General features: G+C 44.9%; 2 protein-coding genes across 3 annotated transcripts in view; one reads left to right on the forward strand and one right to left on the reverse strand.

Moving 5' to 3' along the window:
- The window catches only part of cdh23 (cadherin-related 23), a 169,164-nt gene that overhangs the window by 18,417 nt on the left and 131,179 nt on the right, over positions 1–19,568 (reverse strand). For both annotated transcript variants that reach the window (XM_071913296.2, XM_071913297.2), the window contains 9 exons: positions 5,117–5,338; positions 4,880–4,999; positions 4,517–4,697; positions 4,245–4,378; positions 3,511–3,720; positions 2,854–2,961; positions 1,990–2,092; positions 587–712; positions 275–478 (listed from right to left, as the gene is read on the reverse strand). In XM_071913296.2, the coding sequence (XP_071769397.2) occupies positions 275–478; positions 587–712; positions 1,990–2,092; positions 2,854–2,961; positions 3,511–3,720; positions 4,245–4,378; positions 4,517–4,697; positions 4,880–4,999; positions 5,117–5,338 (1,408 nt within the window). The remainder of the gene's footprint in view (positions 1–274; positions 479–586; positions 713–1,989; positions 2,093–2,853; positions 2,962–3,510; positions 3,721–4,244; positions 4,379–4,516; positions 4,698–4,879; positions 5,000–5,116; positions 5,339–19,568) is intronic.
- vsir (V-set immunoregulatory receptor) lies at positions 6,969–19,351 on the forward strand. The gene is made up of 7 exons (XM_071913263.2): positions 6,969–7,228; positions 13,507–13,914; positions 14,240–14,290; positions 14,390–14,500; positions 14,744–14,771; positions 15,080–15,255; positions 17,185–19,351. Exons 1-7 carry the CDS (start codon positions 7,141–7,143, stop codon positions 17,220–17,222), a joined length of 900 nt encoding a protein of 299 aa, XP_071769364.1. The 5' UTR covers positions 6,969–7,140; the 3' UTR covers positions 17,223–19,351.

A 19,568-nucleotide genomic window follows, 5' to 3' on the forward strand; every position in this document is an offset into this window, starting at 1 on the left:
CCTGGAGCTGGTTGGGATTCAGTGTGTTGGACTCCCAGATGGGCGGGGTTTCTCACACAAGGTAATGCAATGGAAGTAAGTGTAGACAATCACAGGAAAGTGAATTAACCCTATACTTTTCTGTCATGGACAACTTACCTGACATAATCTGAACCATCCTGATGTGCTAAACCCCACCCATCTGGTACTCAAACCAGGTGAAAAGAAACACTAAGAATTATCTGCCAAACATAGTCCACTCAACCCACTCACACACACAGAGACACACACGCACCAGTGGGGCTGTTCTCAGGGAGGCGTACAGTGAAGCTGGATGGGCTGAAGACAGGGGGGTTGTCATTCTGGTCCAGGATGGTGACAGTGAGGGGAACGCTGCTGTTTAAACCCCCTACGTCCTCCCCGACCAGGAACAGCTCCACCCGGGGCTCAACAAACGCCTCGCGGTCCAGCTGCGCCCCCTGTCGCACATGTATCACACCTGGGGCGGAGATACAGACGATGGTGGCGATGAAAAACTTGCAATTGCAGTTTGTCATTTTTCACCATGTCTATTTGCTGAGCGTATGTGTGTGTGTGTGTGTGTTACCAGTATTGGCGTCCACAGTGAAGAGGTCGAGCCTGGTTCCCAGCAGGCGGTACTTGACTACAGCATTGGGTCCGATGTCCTTATCCTCAGCCAGAACTGGCCCGTTCAGCACTGTTACAGTACTGCCTGAAAGAGGGACAGAGATAGAGAGGGAGAGGTGGAAAATTGATGAATGAGAGGTGAAACGTAAAATTATTAAAGTCAGTTTAGAATTATTTACAGTAAGCAGCTCCAACCAACTAACTATCTAGCCATCTGTCCATCTGTCTATCCATCCATCCATCCATCCATCCATCCATCCATCCATCCCTTTACCAGGTCAGTCAGTCAATCAATCAGTCAGTCAGACAATGTAAAACAATGTTTTACTTAAGAGAAGTCTATGGGAATGCATGGTTTGGCTTGGTATCTCTTATAAATACCATAGAGCCATTGGCAAAATGTAGCCACCACCAATGCAAAATGAATAAAAGTCATCAGGACAACAAAATGAACAAAACCTTGAAAAAATTATTTTATATCGCGGTTGCTGCTGTGGTTCCTTAGTAACAGGTCTGTTTTGTGTCATAAACAAAACTCTTTTCACAACTTCAAGATAAATGTAAAACTTGTGTTTAGTTGTCACAGTCAGTCCTTGTATCAAAAGCTCAGACAAATCTCAAAGTGAAAAAAAAAAAAAACTTCAACAGGGAAGACAATGTTTCAGCAGGGGGCACTGTGCTGCAATTACAGATGGGTCCATTTAAAGCTGGGGTAGGCAACTTCCTTTTCGTATTATGTGGCGAAAATTTCATAACACCTTTTCAGCTATCAGTTTTTCAAATGGTCTGAGAGAAGATCAGGCCTCTGTGATCGCCTCTGCCTCTGTGTTCAGGCTCTCCAAAATCTCACCGCTCCCCGTAGGCCTCAACCAATCAGGGAAGCTCTCTGCGAGCAGGTCTACCTACTGCCTGTCAATCATGTGCGCACGGTGATTCTTCTAGTCTAGTCCTGACCAGTCTAGAGTTATTTTCCCCACTGCACAAGACGTGTTTATCAGGAAGGAGCCACATTCAGGTAAGTCAGTCAACCGCTAGCTGATCTATGTGTGCCAAAAAAAATTTTTTGCCAGCAAATATTTCAGTAACAACTAGACTGAGCTAGCAGAGCTGTGTTTTGAGTAAAAGGTTTGGAATTTCTAAAGTTTGCCCAACGCTATCAAAACAGCGCTTTCTCCCGTGTAGAGTGAACCTTGCTCGACCAATGTTTGTATCACAGTGTGTTTGTAACTACAATGGGAGGAGTTATGGGGAGAGAGGGGATTTTTTTGTTGTATACTTTCAAATTCTTGTTCATTTCTCCAAAGTTGCCTACAGCAGCTTTAAGGGAGACGAGAGAGAGAGACACACCAGGCTGGATGCTACCTGCTGCAGAGTTCTCAGTGATCTCAGCCCTGTAGCTGGTCCTGGTGAATATCGGCCTGTTGTCGTTCTCATCCAGAATGGTGATCACCAAAAGGTCTGAGTGCTGGTGGGAAGGAATAGGCAGAAGGAGGGAACAACACAGGGGGATGAAGAAGGAATGGCATTAAGAGAAGATGATGTGGGACAGAGCAAAGAAGAGGAGAAGATTGAGGAGGAGAGATAGAAAGAGACACTGTAAGACGATCGGCCTTTAAAGAGGCAGATTGCTCAAGTGCAATTGTTGTGGGCATGTAGGGATGTGCTGTGTTTTGCAGTAGGTGTGCTGTGCACCCAGCTGAGGTCAGCAGACACCGGTGGTGGTTGACTGTTGTTTGCAGCTCGTGGTTAGAGCTGCTCTCACCTTTCCCATAGAGTCTGCGGTGCAAGTATATTGTAGTATACTGCATATTCTTGCTGCCATGAAAAAACCTTGCAACTCCAGCTTGGGTAGTTCTCTTGCTCTTACGTAAAATAAACACTGTTTATGTAATCCTTATTATTAGAAAGTTTAACGACTCTTGGGCCCATAAAAGCTACTCATAAACTACTATAATATAATAATAGTATTTAAAGTTAGGCAAGGTTTTAAAAACACACCCGTCATAACAGCCTAAATTACAAAGTGGGGCTGCAACAGAGAAGAGTGCCCCATCCCCCCTAACTGAGATGATGCAGATTTGACCTATTTGCCGAAATTAAATTCTGGTGTCAGGTGTGGTCACTGGCAGCAACAATGGCAGCAATATGATTATGTGTCTGTGAAAGTGTCTATGTGCAAGCGTGTGTGAGTGTGTGCAGCATGTGTGTATGGGAGAGAGTGATTACCCTGCGAGCAATGCGGGGGTTCTCGGGGTTGTCTTTGACAGTGATGGTGAGTTTGTACTCAGCCACCCGCTCTCTGTCGAGGGATCTGTTCACCTGCACCACACCTGTCTGAGAGAGGGAATACATACAATTACAGGTCCGTTTTTGAAGTAATTTTTTATTACATACCTCCCTTTTTCTGTAATACTCTTACTCTTACACTACTAACAGCGACCCTATAGCTTTAGGGATTCAGTGTCTTGCTGCAGGACTTTTACTTGTTAAAGGATACAGTATATGTACCTTTCATATATAAGCTGTAAATCCATAGATCTGTAAACTGCAAACATCTGCTAACCTGTAAATCTAGTCAACATAACAATTCTTTTAAAATAGGAGTTATGCTTGAGCATAACTTAAAAGTTGTATCTTTATCTTCATTATCTTCTATTTGATGTACCATCTTCAATACGTTCTTTGTGTTCTATTCTTGTCTCTATCTTCTGCTTCTGCAATGACCCAAACCTGGGACCAGTCTAGTTAAAAGACTTTCTAACCTGGCACTTCCATGCTGCCCTTTTTCATTTCACCACATTATACTGTACCATCTCCAATACTTTATTCAACCATCGTTTTTCTATATTCCCACCCTTAAATCGCCCCACGCCTTTCTCTCACAGTCTCATTGATGTAGAAAGCTCCGTCCCGGTTGCCGGCGTTGATGTTGAATGTGAGCAGAGCGTTGCGTCCGCTGTCTGCGTCTCGAGCTCGGACTCGGGCCACAGAGGTGTGTATGGAGGCGCCCTCGCTCACACTGGTGTTATAGGGCATGTTGAGCAGGACCGGGTCGTTGTCATTGATGTCTAGAACGTGGACCCCCACCACCACCTGAATAAAACACAAGTAATCCATTGATCTAAATTTGGAAATAGAGGAGAAAGTGCCATAAAACTTCCCATTCATGCCTGGTCTCAAATAATATTCTGTCTCTTATGTAGTCTGGGAAATCTTCATGTTTTGGTACGTAAAAGCCTGTCGCCAATGGACGTCTGGTCATGAAAAAGCTGCTTCTGTGCCCCGCAACTCTTTATGCAAACATCAAAATATTCATCAAGCTCTAAACTGTTTACAAAGACGTTGTTGGTTTAAATGTTGAAAAAGGAGTGTGCAAGTACGTATTAAGTAGAACTGTTATGTGCAGAATTGAGCTGTGACATCTTGGTTTAGTGTTCACATAAAATGATGGCCTGTCCCATATACTCATGTGGGGTTTTAAATTGTCATTGCATATTTGTTGTGTCCTGTGTGTGCTAGATTGCCATGCAAGTGCCGCAGCGCTGAAGAGAAGCCTGCAAGATCCAGATGGTTCAAGTGTGTGTGCGTGTGTGTGTGTGTGTGTGATGTAGGCCCACCGAACTGCTGCGAGGTGGGTGGCCCAGGTCTTTGGCTGTGACGGTGACGTTGTAGAAGGGCGTGGTCTCTCTGTCCAGCTCCACATCCCTCCTCACCCGCAGCTCGCCATCCACCGGAGAAACCATGAACTCATCTGATACAGCGAGAGAGAGAGATAGAGAGAGAGGGAGGGATAGAGAGAGAAGGATGGCGATGTTGGGTGAATTTGATGATACATCACTATCTCCCACAAACACACATTATTATTCACAGAAACTGATCCGGTACTAACTCTGAGGATCTCCGTCGGTGATGCTGTACTCCACTTTGCCGTTGAGCCCAGAGTCTTCGTCGGTGGCTCTGAGGGTCCAGACGCGGGGTCCCGGCTGGCCCTCGCTCACCTCGAAGGGTCCCTCATAGTCTTTGGGGAAGGTGGGCGTCACATCGTTCACATCTAAGACGTTCACCAACACCTATGAGGGAATGATTTACACATCTACTAAGAGAGAGGCGATTGATTGTGATCTGTATGTGTGTCTGTTTGGCTGAAATGTGATAGGAAAAAAAATCATCGAGGCCTAAAGGTAGGAACAAATAATAAAATAATCCATTATATCAGTAAACAAATAAGAGCGCGTCTCAGTTGCATCATTACTGTCGTGCTAGATGTCAAGCGAAGGGCAGGAATTGGACACTGGTCTGTTGCCGTGACAACCAGCGCGTAGTGTCCATTGCTGATCTCATAGTCCAGGTCCCTCACAGCGGTGATCCTTCCCTGGACAACACACACACACACACACACACACACACACACACAGACAGACGAAAGGTGAGTGTATTGGTTTTTTGCACTTGCTTACAAAGCTGCACTGTGTTTGTTATCACGTCTTACAGTGATGTGGTTGATACGAAAGGTCTGGGCCAGGTTGCCGTGGGCGATAGCGTATCGCAGGGTGCCGTTCAGACCCTCGTCTGGGTCGATGGCCGTTACCGTGGCGATGGTGGCACCCACTGTTTCGGGCCCCTCGCTCAGCACCGTGACATACTCCTCCTCAGGAAACTCCGGGGCGTTGTCATTCTCATCCACGATGTGAACATAGATGGTGGTTGAGGTCTGTGGGGCGAAACAGAGAGAGAAGGGGAAACCTTTAGAACTGCTCACGCTATTTATGGCTCATCTCATTTAACTCTGCTTTTCAGTTTGATGACCTAATACTTGATCACGATGACTAAACAATAATATCTTATCAGTCATCAGTAATTTCTCCACTTGTCCCCTATCGAGTTTGGAAATTTTGGTTGCAAATGATATTAGATGCAGTTTGCCATGCCTTAGCGTTTAGTGAACTGACATTCCTGGCTCCCAGTATGATTAATTAATGCTATTTTTGCTACTATTTCCTTGCCTTCTGCTCTCACTAGGCTTTTCTGTCCTTTCATACGTGGGAGCTGCCCAGTGAGATCCCAATCTTGTGCTGTTGTCCACTCAGCAGCTGCACGGCAGCAGCTGGAGGTTCAGTGTCTTGCTCATGGGCACCTCAGTGGTTGCTGAGGGAGGGGGGAGCGTCTGAGGATTTAACATGGCAAACCTTTCAGTCAAAGGCCTGCTTTTCTATGCTTCAGGCTACCACCACACCTAAAGCTTTAAAGTCTACTTTCAATAAATGCTTCACTTCCAGCATTATATTCTCCTTCCCCTCTGGCCCAAGACAGGACACATATTGCTGTCTTTGTCTTTGTAACGGATATGTGTGACATTTATGTATCCAAGTTTGTCCCACTGACATCTATTTTACATGAGCCCCTGCCTGCTCATTCATTCACTCCAGATGACAGCACAGCCGAAAGCTTCAAGTGTAAATGTAGAGGGAGAAAGAGGAGAAACAGCAGTTCAATCCTAAAAGAATTAACCGTACCAAGGCACTGACAAATTGTGATATAGATTTGAAAGTAAAAGCAGAAGTTGCATTGGAGTGGAAGGTTTGTGGAAGGCAGAGTCAATTCCTGCTCCACCAGTCTGTCCTCCCAGTGCCCGTCCCACTACTACTAAAGAGATGGACCAACCAATTGGCTGTGGCAGTTACTCTGCATTCTGGGAAAAGGCAGTGGGCGTTTCACAATATTGTGCTTGTTGTAGAAGAGTGCCAGTATGTGTGTGTGTGTGAGAGAGAGAGAGAGAGAGAGAGAGAGAGAGAGAGAGAGAGAGAGAGAGAGAGAGAGATATGAGACCTAAAAACTAAAATATGAAGATTGATTATCCAGACATCACAACTTTATCCAATGTTGAATATGTTATGATTGGAATGTTATGTTATGCCTAGTCTGCCAATATTTTTACTTTGGCAGTACTACAGTCAAGCCAATGCAAACAGCTTGAACCGACTGTTATGCTGATTTGTTCTTTCTATAACCAGCCTGAACAAATTATTTATTTTTACTTACTTTAATTCATTATAACCTACACACCGACTTTCTAACATGCATTCATACAAGTGGAAAGGGTGTTAATTGTCATGTACTAGATGTTTATGTATTTAGATGATCTGGCAATACTGTTGATGTAAATCACGCAGAGAGAGAGAGAGAGAGAGAGAGAGAGAGAGAGAGAGAGAGAGAGAGAGAGAGAGAGAGAGAGAGAGAGAGAGGATCGGGGAGGAGCGTCCCCCCCCCCCCTCCGTATCTGGTTGCCCTGCACTGCAGACCGAAATTCATCTTCAGAGAAGTCAAGTTGGTGACAGAGTGACAAGAGCCTGTCAAGCAGGGAAACTCTCAGTCTGTCTCACTCTAAAGTCACGAGAGGTACTTTTAAGGTGAAGGAGGGAAATTTAATCTTACTTTAGAAACTTTAGAAATTAGTTGATGGTCGCCTGAGTCAAACATTGTTCAGCAAATCCTTTGAAGAAGATCAAGACAGTCATGAAGAGGGGATTACCCTGCCGGAGTCCACCTTCGGGACAGAAGTGCATAGTTTGGTTTTGCTCTGTTCTGTTTTGCATTGTCGGAGGTAAGAAGCCACGCTCACACTCACACTCATCCTCTCCACTGCGCTGTTGTTTTATCGCCTGGCCCGGCCGCCCGGGCGTGTGTCAACTTGTTGACAACAAGTCTGTTAGTGTGAAAGAGTCACTGCGTCCACTGAAGGGTAACGGGGGCTGTGTGTTCACGCGCAACAAAAAGGCAATCGGCTTACACGAAAAGAAAGACACATTTGAAAGGATATTATAGAAATATCACGGCAAAACTATAAGGCACTATAGGAATATTATAAGGAATGTTACAGTTACAAAAAGTTAAAAACACTATAAAGTATGTATTGCTCAATGTGTCAAAACAGCGATGTGTGTTGCCATGACTGGCTATCTTTAACTCCAGTCTATTCCGTATCAACTTTGGCGTCTTGCAGTCACAGTTTATTGATGTCTTGTAGCATCTTGTCTCTCGGTAAATACTCGGCGGGATGAACTACACACACTGAAAGTTTTTCGACGCCGTTTGTTATTGTTGTTGTTTTGAGCCGGAACATCTGGAGCTGCTCTGAAGCTCCTTTTAACGCCCCACCCAGGGACGCAGTTAAGGGTAAAACCCACCTAAACCCGCTTCACCCACCCGCTTTAACTGCGGAGCGGAGTGTACTCACCTTTATTAGTGCTGACATAAGTCTTCAGGGCAGAAATGCGTAGTGGTACGTGTCAAACTGACGCATGTTATCGGGAGATTGCGTCCGAAAGAAAAAGTGTAAAAGTGTTTATTTCTTATGGCGCCGGTTGGGTATTACACGGGTTTGGGAGTTTTTGCAGGCAAGTGCTATCAGATGGAGGGACTTGGTGTTCAGCCACTTGACACGGGTGGGGTGGAGGGAATGGAAGCAGCTGTTGCCTCCGGGACGCGGAGTGCTTCACTTCAAACGCCACTGAAACCTCGCAGAGGTTATCGGTTTTCGGCTCGAGGATTTGGTCTATTTGGATAAGCTCAAGCGATAAGCCCGTCAAACAGCACAAGTGCAGTATAAAGAAAGTCTGTTGGGCCAAGCCATGCTGCAAAAAGTACATTTCACCTGCTTTTCAGAATAAGTCTAGAAGAGATATACAGTGTTTAATAATATGCACGAGTTGGCCTAAAATATATAGGCCTATTTGTAGATGTAGATAATGGCAACTCAATATATATTTTGCATGAATGTATATATGCAAATCTAGGCTTTTTTTTTTTTTTGACATTTTTGAAACACATCTCTAAACATAGCATTTTTGCAGTACTGGAACACTTGAAGTTTACATGGGCAAGCACTTGTAACACAATCAGGCCCAGATTTGACAAAGACCTGAAGGGTTGAGGCTGCAACCTCAGGACTCCCCTCTCCTCTGCCCTGTTATGTCTTCTTTGTTTGGAAGTTTCCTTCCTCTCGGCCTATGATGAAAACAGCTGTTTGTGCCACTGCCAACAAGCGTTCTCTAAATGGGTCGCTTGGGTTCCTTTGAGATAAACAGAGTGATAATCGGTGCCTCCTTTCCCCTCATTCTGGACAGGCATTTAGCTCCCCGTGCGGGACAATGGCACAGTCACAAATGGTCGATAATGTAGAGATTGTGGATGTGGACTCCACAGGATGTGACCGCTCTCTCTCTCTTGACTACTTTCTCCTCCTGTCCTGTCAGACGAGCTCATGCTGTTCATTGATCCCCTGTCCTAGATGGATAAATCTTTATGAGGCATCCGCAGTAGCGATTAAGAATGGCTTCCCGGGTCACTCCCATCAACAAGAGCAGGCCTGATTGGAGCAGGGAGACAGTGGAGAGAAAACAGAAGTAGTCTCTCTGTTTGTGCCCCATGCTTGGGATTTTTTTCTGGGTGTTATATTTTTAATAAGTCTATTAGACATCTTGTGGTCTGATGTCTGCTGTAGTCAGCCAATGAGATCTCTGTAGTGTCCTTCATACTGCTGTCTCTCCCACACTGGTGACTCCCTGCACAGCCCAAGGATGCAGCATTGACCACCACTGACTGTGGCCTTGACTCTGTTCCTCGTCATACCAGCAGCAGTGACCAGTGTGCTTTGGGCAGTGAAGATGTAGGATCTCTAAGTGTAATAATAACAGTATTATCAGAATATTAACAGTGCTTCCAGGAGGAAAGCAGGAGGGACTACAGAACTGAGAAAGACAGCAGGCAAAGACTTGAACTCAATGATAAAAACTGAGTCTGTTTGCTAAAAAGATGGAATAGCTTCACCTTCAATGTAAAAAAAACACTTACTTCTGCTTCAGAGGTAAAAAAAGAAAAAAATGAAGAAGTTATGTTGTAATTATGTTGTAAGTACGCTTACAAAGCTGTCATTACACTAACCAGTAATGACAGAGGTAAATTTAAGAAGTGTTGCAGGCGACGGTAAGACTAGGCTTGATTACTGAGCAGATAGGAGATGTGCCCAAGTCAAATTTATTCAAATAGCACTTTTAACAAAACAAGGTTTGTGACAAACTGCCTTACAAAGCGCCAAAAGACACAGCAAATTAAAATTAATGAGGAGATGTGTGGGATCTGTGTCTCCTGCTAAGCGCGATGACCCCAGTCACTGACCCATAACCACTTCCCATCATGACTAACTGACAAGTGACTGAAGTGCAACATCGTAACACTTCCCCATGCTGAAAGGGGCTTAATGCATCCTGTTTATTATGCTAGAAACTTGTACTGAAACTCTCTCTCTCTCTCTCTCTCTCTGTGTGTGTGTGTGTGTGTGTAGAGGGGATAATCTGGGATCCTCCCACTGGTTTCATTAACACCCTATAATGGGTTAGCTAATCATTCCCATTGCAGTAGGTGAGAACTGGGGGGGGGATGGAGGCAGCACTTGTACAAACACAGATAGAAGACTCAGGCTCTCATGCATATGGATGGATACTAGATTTACCAGTAGGGTATGCTCAGTATCCTGTAATGTATCAGCCCCACTCCAAAAAATACAAAAAAAAGCGTATAAAGAGTAATTAAAGTATACTCTTGCAGAAGAAAACAGTCTCAGGTTTAACTGGGGGAACTTTAGTGGAAAATAAAAGGCATGTTTAATTAATTCCAACGGGCTTTGCTGCACGCCGGAGTTGTAAGAAAGCTGTCAGAGGCAACATGTCCTAAACAGGTGGTATTCAGAGGGTAAAGACAAAAGAGGGCCTGTGTCTGGGCCCTGAGGGGCTATCAGGATCCTGAGAATGGAGATCAGAGGGGGAGAAACTTAGATGTAGAATAGAGCTGGGACACAGATGTCTTATGTACACCAGTGAAAAAAAGTGTCTTTACCAGACCTGGGTCAAGAAGTATTTCCAAATAAATACTTGCTGTTTGTTTTTACCTGCTTGGAACCACATCAAGACAATTCACATTGTGCTGACACAATTACAGAAAAGTATATTAAATCGACTTGTCTGAACTTTCTGGTATTTTCCTCTGTGCCAAACCCCACCCATCTGGCACCTAAAAGTATGATAAAACAAATGATAAAAAGAATTTGCAAAAACTATTTCACCAAGGTCTGGTGTTTTCAGGAAGCTATATCTGAGATATGTTTTACTTGTGTAACAGTTCATCTCGCTTTGGCTGTCCATCTCCAGAGCTAAAGGGCCAAAGCTATATTGAAATACATATTATGCCTGTTTTCACAACAAAAAAACCTCTCTCTTTGGCTAGAGAGTCTCTGCGAAACCACGATAAAAAGACCCATTCTTACTAGTGTAAATAGGTCAAGATAAACTGGGGAATAGTTGTCAAAGAAGGGCAGGGAGGCAGGCAGGGCGGGGCGTGAAACAGGAGAGGAGAAGGGCTTCCCCTCCTATTGTCCCCCCCCCCCTCACACACACACACACACACACACACACACACAGGCAGGAACAGCCGCAGGGGCAACAGTTTCACTTTAATCACCCTCCCTGGTTTTCATATTACTCTTCCTGACACACAATGGCTAGTGCAAGGTTCAGTCGCACACACAGGAACAGACTGACACAACCACAGTGGGCACTGAAAGCACACACACACACACACACACACACACAGGATGCACACTTATATATACACACATCCACACCTAATCAAAGAGCGAGGGTCGCTGGCTGGTGAGCTACTGTATTTCCTATCCAGCAGTATGTAAACCAGCCACTTAAGGCCGGAATTGGCATTTAGACTAAAACAAATGATGTGTTTCCTCTTTTATGTGCTGCCTGACGCAAAAGGCTCTCAGGCTGCGTTCTGCTGCCCCCTGAGGCCGACGGTGGTACTGCACAGGAACGGGCCAACAGTTGTTAAGCAGTGTTAAGGAGCGGGGCAGGAAGGTCAGTTGGCGAGTGGAGGAGCGGGAGCTGTGTTCGCGTGCCGGGACAACTCAGGAAGGAAGCCCACTCCTCAAATCCTGGCCAATAAACCTCGTGAACCCCCGTCTCCCACACACACACACACACATTTAAAACCTCGGATCCACACCACCACTGCACTGACACACACACTTGCATGCATGCTTGTTCACATTTCTTTTTGACCGCAAATCCACGCCCACACATACTTGTAATTCATACACATACACACACACACATCCCCTTCCTTCTTTGCAGTGCAAAGCATCCTCGGATGTAAAACCACACCACAAATGGTTATACACAATGTATGGTCCAGATCTAGTTTAAACAGAGAGAGAGAGACACAGTTGTTTTGTGGTTTTACATGCTGAATGTATGGGAGTCATTAAGAGTCTTGATGTTGCACTATGCCTGCAATGTATAGTGCGTGTTTCTGTCTGCCTTGTTATTGTTTGGCGAGGTTTAGGGAATAGCTTCAGACTGCACAGCCCGGGGATATGTTGGTTGGTTGTGTTATTGCATTTTCTTTTGTTGATGCTCAGACTCAGTTTCTCAAGTGACCCCATGTATTGTATATTGTGGAATGTACCATATTTTTGTTTATGTCTTTATGTTGGCATGATATTTGAATAAGACAGAATAAAACAATCATGCACAGTGCATATTAGGAGCTTATTTGTTCATGCATTCCATCGCTGTACAGAAGAAAAATAACTTGAGTCTCAAAGAGCAGGATGTGGTCGGAGGCAGTGTGTGTGAGAGAGAGAGAGAGAGAGAGAGCAAGAGAGAGAGAACGGTGAATGTCTACACAATATGTAAAGAAGCGTCTGTCGACTGTCTTGGCAGTTTCCTGAATGTATTGAAAAGCTATGCGAGGAGAAATCATGTCTGCTTTGAGTCTCGTGATAAAGGGCTATTTCACTGCAATCATAGGGAATGCTGCTGTATAACAGTTAAGAGCAATGGCCTTTAGCAGTGATACACCTGTGACTGCCATGTCTTGTGCACACGCACTATAACTCACACTGAAACATGCAAAGATTTACACCCACATTCTTCCCAAAAGCCAGTCTCTCTCTCTCTCATTCTCTCTCTCTCTCTCTGTCTCCATGACTGACTGTAGATTGCAAAGTATTGGGTGACATGTTGTCCCCCAGTCCACCCCCCCCACTCCCCTCTGACACCCAAGCCACGTTTCTACATAGGTGCTCACTCTCGTTTCATGGCACAAGAGATAGTTACATCACATCCTGTATATTGGCAAATGCTTCTCTGTCCTTACAGCAATGTAACTGTCCGTGAGGAGGAGGCAGTTTGACTCCCTGAGGAGGTTCGACTATTTGTTTAAGCCAGCAGCCGATGCACTATCTCTAACCACAGTATAAATATATAGAACAGGAAACCAACTGTGCTGACCCAGAATGTACAAAACCAGGAAGCAGTGTGCAGAAATAGGACAAGGAAAATTCTGTCCTTGTAGCTTTAAAACAAAGTTGAAACTGTTAGCTACTATAATTAGTTCTTGCACTGTGGTTATTTGTGCTACAATTAGAGATACAAGGAACTGTATCCCACTCAATTTTAGCTACCTGAATAATCTGGACAGAATTGTAATTTACAGAGCAATTTCTTAGAGTGCATTATCTTCTGATATCAGGACTGTACCTTTATGAAAGTCAAAGTCTCCCTTATCCAAGGAATCTTGAATTTCATACAGAATAAAGTATAAAGTATATGTATCACAATTACAAATGTGCTGTTGTCACTAATTTATGTTTTGTTCTGGTTATATGGATGTGGTGTTTTGTGTTGCTTTTTTGTGTTTTGGACCCGGGGAAGATTAGCTGCCACTTCTACCAGGCATCCACCTAACCTGTGGCTCCTGCTCTATCCCATGTATTCACTCTGCAATTCTCCCGTACTTGTCTCCTCTCTCTAGCCCATGGCGAGACGTCCCACGCGCTGAGTGTTTCCACCCCCCATCAGCACTACTACTGCCCCGTGGGTGCGACCGTCAAAATGGTGTGTGCCCAGAAAGGCGCCACTCTGCACCCCAAAGACATCTTGAGACACAGCTGGCTTTTCACCCCTCACAGTGACCAGCACTGCCACGAAAAGGTGGGCCCGCGCCACGCTCCCATCTTAAGCCGCTCCCACGGCAACCACAGCTTGCCGCCAGGCGTGGATTATGGGTCTGGGGCGCAGAACTTCTGGGTGGTGCTGCAGAATGTGACCAGCCTGGACCAGGGTCGCTACTGCTGCATGGCGCTGGACTTCCAGGTGGATCATAAACACGGCACCCTCCTGCAGAGGCCCCACAGCCACGTTGTGCTGCACGTCATGCCACGTAAGGACACAAAAATTTCCTCAAACTCTGAAGTCGTGCTACGGTAAATTGTTAGAGGAAGAGGCTAAATTATTCATTCAGGTTGATCATGGTGACTGTGCTCAGATGCTTGGCAGTACGATGTTTCCCATGATAGCTCTACTCATTCTACCCACTGTGGTTTACAACAATTCACCTCGGAGCGGTCTATGACACTTTGCTGAAATTTGAAAGTCATATGTGCGTGTGAATGGTGACTATTGCATTTCACAGGCAGAAACCCAAACTCATTTCATATATTCGAGTGCATTCGAAGCTAAACATTCTACATGTTATCTCTTTCCAGGGAGAAATGGATCAAAAGAGTGCACTGTCGTGGATTCCAAGCCACCTGAAGGTATGTCACTTTATCCAAGCCCTTGTGTCTCATATTCAATGGACTGATAAACCGGTCACTCCATGTATTTAACTCACAGTCTGTCTGCTGCCTCCCCAGGCTCCGTGTCAGTTGCCTTGGCCACAGCGGCCTGCATCATGGCTCTGCTCTCCCTGCCCCTTATTCTGGTCCTTGTGTACAAACAGAGGCAGAACGGCCAGTCCAGCAGACGTAAGTATTACTAACACACACACACAAACACACACTCACTTCCATATCCGTGTGATGCATTAAGTGTAAATCTCTCACACTGGGTTGCCCATAGAGTTTTGTCCGACACATGCTTCCGTTCAGCGAGCTGGTTTATACCGGATGTACTTCACACAGTGGGAAACACATTCACACTGTATCTGTAGTGTTCCGCTCGGTTTCAGTTCATTCACAATGGCCCATTTCCCTTTTCCTCCCTCCCAGGTGCACATGAGCTGGTGAGGATGGACAGGTGAGTTTTCCCACAGTCTGTCAGGCAGCTGGCCTTGTAAATCTACTTCAATAACACAGCTGCTCTTTAGAAAACCAGTATCATAAACAGAGATATTGTTTTATGGATTGATAATTCACATGTATTACACTATAGGTAGTTTTAGCCAAGCAATCTGACTGGTCAAAAACATGCTCCAACCATGCTGATTATACCTATAAACTCTTTAGCATTTTAACATCGATAAATCATCAGTATGCTTCTCTTTCTTACATGTGTTTGTATATGTGTGTGTGTGTGTGTGTGTGTGTGTGTGTGTGTGTGTTCAGTGAGGCTCAGGGCCATGAGAACCCTGTCTTCCTGGGGGGATCACCACAGACCAAGACCCGCACTGTTTCTCAGATCATGACCAGGCAGTCCTCTGAGACAGGACGCCACCTGCTGTCGGAGCCAGGGACTCCCCTCTCTCCTCCTGCACATGGGGACGTATTCTTCCCATCACAGGGTAAGACACACACACACACACACACACACACACACACACACACACACAAACACACACAAACAGATATTTCTACTAGTGTCCCACTGCTGGACACTTCGTCAGTTAGGTCATTCTGTGTCCTGTCCTCTATAATTTTGTGTCTTGTCCTGTGTAATAACTAGCTGTAGGCTATCTAGACTACAGTCTGGGTTACATTTACAACCATTTTGCCACCTAATGGCACAAGTCGCTCATTACACAGACACTAAATTACACTGACAGGACAGGACACACAATGCTCCAACCCTCTCTCCACTTCCTTCAGCCCTTGCCCCCTCAGCCTGGCTCCATGAAAGTTGAATGTGTCATCTTATTCAACCTGACACTTGAAAATGATTGAACTGGACAAGTGTTTTTCAATTTAGGAGTGAGTTTACACAGATAGGTAGGTAAGTCATGTGGTAGGTCATGTGGCATCAACCGCATTTTGTGTGCATACACACAGCTACCTACACATTTCCGCTTGCAGCTACATACTGACGTGCAGAAGTACAGAGTGGCATGTAATGGTGTTGCACAAGGACCTAGTTCTGGAAATACCAATTTCAAAATGTACACTCAGTATGATAAAACACTCTGATGCAATCGGAAATCAACCATGGTTTTGCATGCCTTTTACTGAAGATCATGCAACATCTTGCATCTGGTGCAAGTGTTGGAGCAACCGTGCTCACGCGCATGTGCAAATTCAGCATTCGCACACAAAACAGCTGGATCAAGTGTGATGTGACTAAGGAAAGTGGTATGTGTGTGGGGAGTCTAATCTCCCCTACAGAACTGAAACCACCTGCTTGTGCTGTCACCCTCACAGTTCTCGCCCTGCCTCCCTCGCAAGTCGTTCTCCACTCATCAGCACTCTCATTTAACACTAATGGCCCACTCAGCCGCTCTCTCAGACACAACCTGAACTGATGCTGGAACATTAGTTACGGTGGAGGGGTTCAATCCTGAGTGTTTTTCTACCGATTCCCGGGGCACCTGCGCAGACATTCCAGGCATACTGAGGTGGATTGCCCCGTTTCCTGGTAGCTCGGTCTCAGGGGGCACAGGGGGAAAGGACAGGGCCCAACTTAGTGAAAATCCACCCTAAACCATAACTCGCATGTTGTTATTCATGTTGTTCCTATGACCTTTTGATAGTCTTGTCAGGATTTGTGAACATGAACAAGTCTCACTTTTAAAATCATTATGAAATAAAGCTCATTTTGGTGTAAATTTTCAATCAAACATTAATCATCAAAGCACAAAGTGCTGCTTGATGGCATCTCAGATTAGAGCCATGTTTCTCTTCTGGATTCTAGCTTTGGGAAGGAGTTGTTCATGGTCAGAAATATTGATTAAAAATCAAAAGTCATAGGAGAAACTCCAATGGGTGTGATACAGACTGGTTCCATGTCTGAGGCTCTCTGTTACATGGATAAAGGCTCACTTCAGCTTTCCTTCTTCAGCATGATACCCCGCTGACCTTCAGCTGAGCGGAATTTAACCAGCAGCAGTTCCCTCTTATCTTTAACATGTCACACTTCTGGCTAAAGGCCTCTTTACTTGTTCTGCTTTCTAGCGGTTTTCAAGTGAATCACATCTTATTCTGAGAATCAGTCTCTGTGCGTGTGCATGTATGTGTGTGTGTGTCTGTGTCTGTGTGTGCATGCTTGTGTGTGAGTTTCCACTGTGGGAGGACGGTGTGAAAAACAATTGCCGTCTTTTGACATGATCTGTGTTTTAGGCAGAAACAGGAAGTACAATTTTGAATGTGCACACTAAATTTCCACACGTCAGCACAGAGACACATACATGCAGTTTTGCAGGTCGATGCAGGTGGATATTAATGAATCTGCTGTATCATTTCTCTGCTTTTGTTGACCAGCGCTTCTCTCTTCTCTTTTCCAGATCCCATCCCAGAGTCTCCAGACTTCCTGCAGGTTTAAAGGGGGTGCAGCCTCCTTCATCTCTGTGACCCCTGACCCGGAAACAGTCCTGCAATCCTCTTCTTCTTCTTCTCTGTCTCCAGAGCTATGTTGCCCCTGTGGCCTATCTCACAATAACCTATACTGGGGGAGCCGTCTGCGCACTGTCTGGACTGCAGGAGGGAAAGGACTGTTTTTTGTTTTTTGTTTTTAATTCCAAAACTCATTCCACCTGCAACAACAGCTGGAGGCCAAAAGGGAACTTTTGTGTCTCGGCGCTGGTGTTTTAGCGGGGGCTGGGTATGTGTGTGACGCTCCGTCTGACTACTGACGACGGCTCACGGACCAACAGGTGCTCTGGTCTTTTGATCCGATGGGGCCCTCCGCTTGGGATGTCCCAGAGTGAGGAGGGTGGGGGTCTGTCCGTGTGCAGAGGCGGGCATGTTAAGGGCTATAAAGCAGCTCCTGTGGGCTTTAAGTGTCAGGTCCGGCCATTTTCTCTTACACTCTTTTTTTCTGTTTTAATAAAGAGCTCTGACTGTTTGATACCAGAGCAGGCTCAATAGTCAGAAAAGTCTCGGGGGGAATCCACTAAAGGATCGCGACGCTGTTGCGCCCGTTAAACCTTTGCAAACGAGAGAGAAAAGACCGACCAATTCACAAGCCACCCGCAGTGGATGGAATGCGCACTTAGCGCCTACATATATTTCGGAGACAGCCCCACACAATTAACGCCAACGCAATTAAGACTTCCTGAAAGCTGGCGGTAATGGAACCTATAGGCCCATTTATGAGGGATGTGATGCTCACACTTCCCCATGACAATGGCAGCAGTGGCAGCGGCGAAGGCATCGCCAACATCAAAGACACACAAGAGAACGTATATTCCGAAGGAGAATTGCTTTGTCCCAGGCTGTGATTGTTAGATGTTACATGTTGCGAACCGCATTGATCAATCCTTAGTTTATTAACTGAAATTCTTTGTGGATTCCCCCCTCAATATTCTAGGACGAGCTGACAGTAAGCAACTTCTAATGGCATTACACTGTTCCACTGTATCACTTTCACTTGGCCACGGCTTTTTTTCTCTTCCCTCTTTGCTACCTCAGTTACTGTCAGCTCTGTTGCTGTACATACTCCCCCTCCTCCTTCCCGTACACTCGCCTCCTAATTCCAGCACTTCACAGTGGCCTTGAAAACATTCATACAGTGCTGAAAATGGTAATAGAAAAAAAAATATTGTGATGTGCATTTCTTTTCTTTTTAAAAATTGCTCTCCATGTCTACATATACACTCATACACGGTGCTTAGGAGTGAAGGTGGACCATTGTTATTGAGTGTAATCTATTAGATTCTTCATTTACCAAAAAAAAAATAAAACTGCAAAAAACAGCCAGCTGCTTCATTACTGCCTCAATGACAAATTTGGCTTATGCCATATTGTTTTTTTTTTATCCATTTGCCAATTTTTCTTATGGACATTCTATGTTCATATGTTAATTGATTTAAGAGTTGCAATTATATTATGTATATTGGTATTTATGTAAATTTATATCTTACATTTTTGTGTATGTAAATGAATTGCAATTGTTACTATACTGTTTCCTCCACACATGTCTTCGAAATGTTAACCAAAGAACAATTACATCAAGGAAGACCGCGAGAGAAGATGAGCAAAGTGGGTGTGATGTTGCTGTTATTTAGGGTGTGTGTTTGATAGTGTGAAACCACTGGTGGGTTTTTTATATTGTGTAAACTGTGTAGCAGGTGCTCAGAGGAAAGCATCGCCGAATGATGTGTAGCAGGAAGACAGGACAGGGTATTACGTGTGTTTTTGAGGATCTTGAATGCTTTTGTTAGTAGTCAAGCCAAGGCAATCTCATTTTATTATTTAGTATTTGTGTTTGCATGTGTTTTCAAATCTGGGGTCATAAATCAATTGTGTCATACTGTAGTTTCAAGAACGATGGTGGTCTGGTTTGAGTGTGTGTGTGTGTGAGAGACAGAGTGTGTGTGTACAAAGCTTGTGGTTGACACATTGGCAGAGCAATGGTGTGAAAGCACATTTGTTCTGTAAATTGCCTTTGAATTTGTATGTAAAATATTCCTTATTGTAGTTTTTCTAATAAAGCGGAGCTCTTACACCTTAGAGCCCTGTGTCTAGTCATCTAAATCATTGCTCTTTTCCACTGGCAGGCCTCCAAAGCTATCACTACACAAGGACGTGCTGTACTTGCTGCCTAGGGAGCCATTACAGATGGAACAAGGTTGTTCCACTTGTGTGCGTCTAAGATGGTGCACACCAGAGGGAGGGTGGCAATGAGGAAGGAAAATGATACAACAATCTCAGTATCTCGTTTTATAAG

This window comes from Centroberyx gerrardi, chromosome 15 (genome assembly GCF_048128805.1).
Source record: "Centroberyx gerrardi isolate f3 chromosome 15, fCenGer3.hap1.cur.20231027, whole genome shotgun sequence".
Lineage (NCBI taxonomy): Eukaryota > Metazoa > Chordata > Actinopteri > Beryciformes > Berycidae > Centroberyx > Centroberyx gerrardi.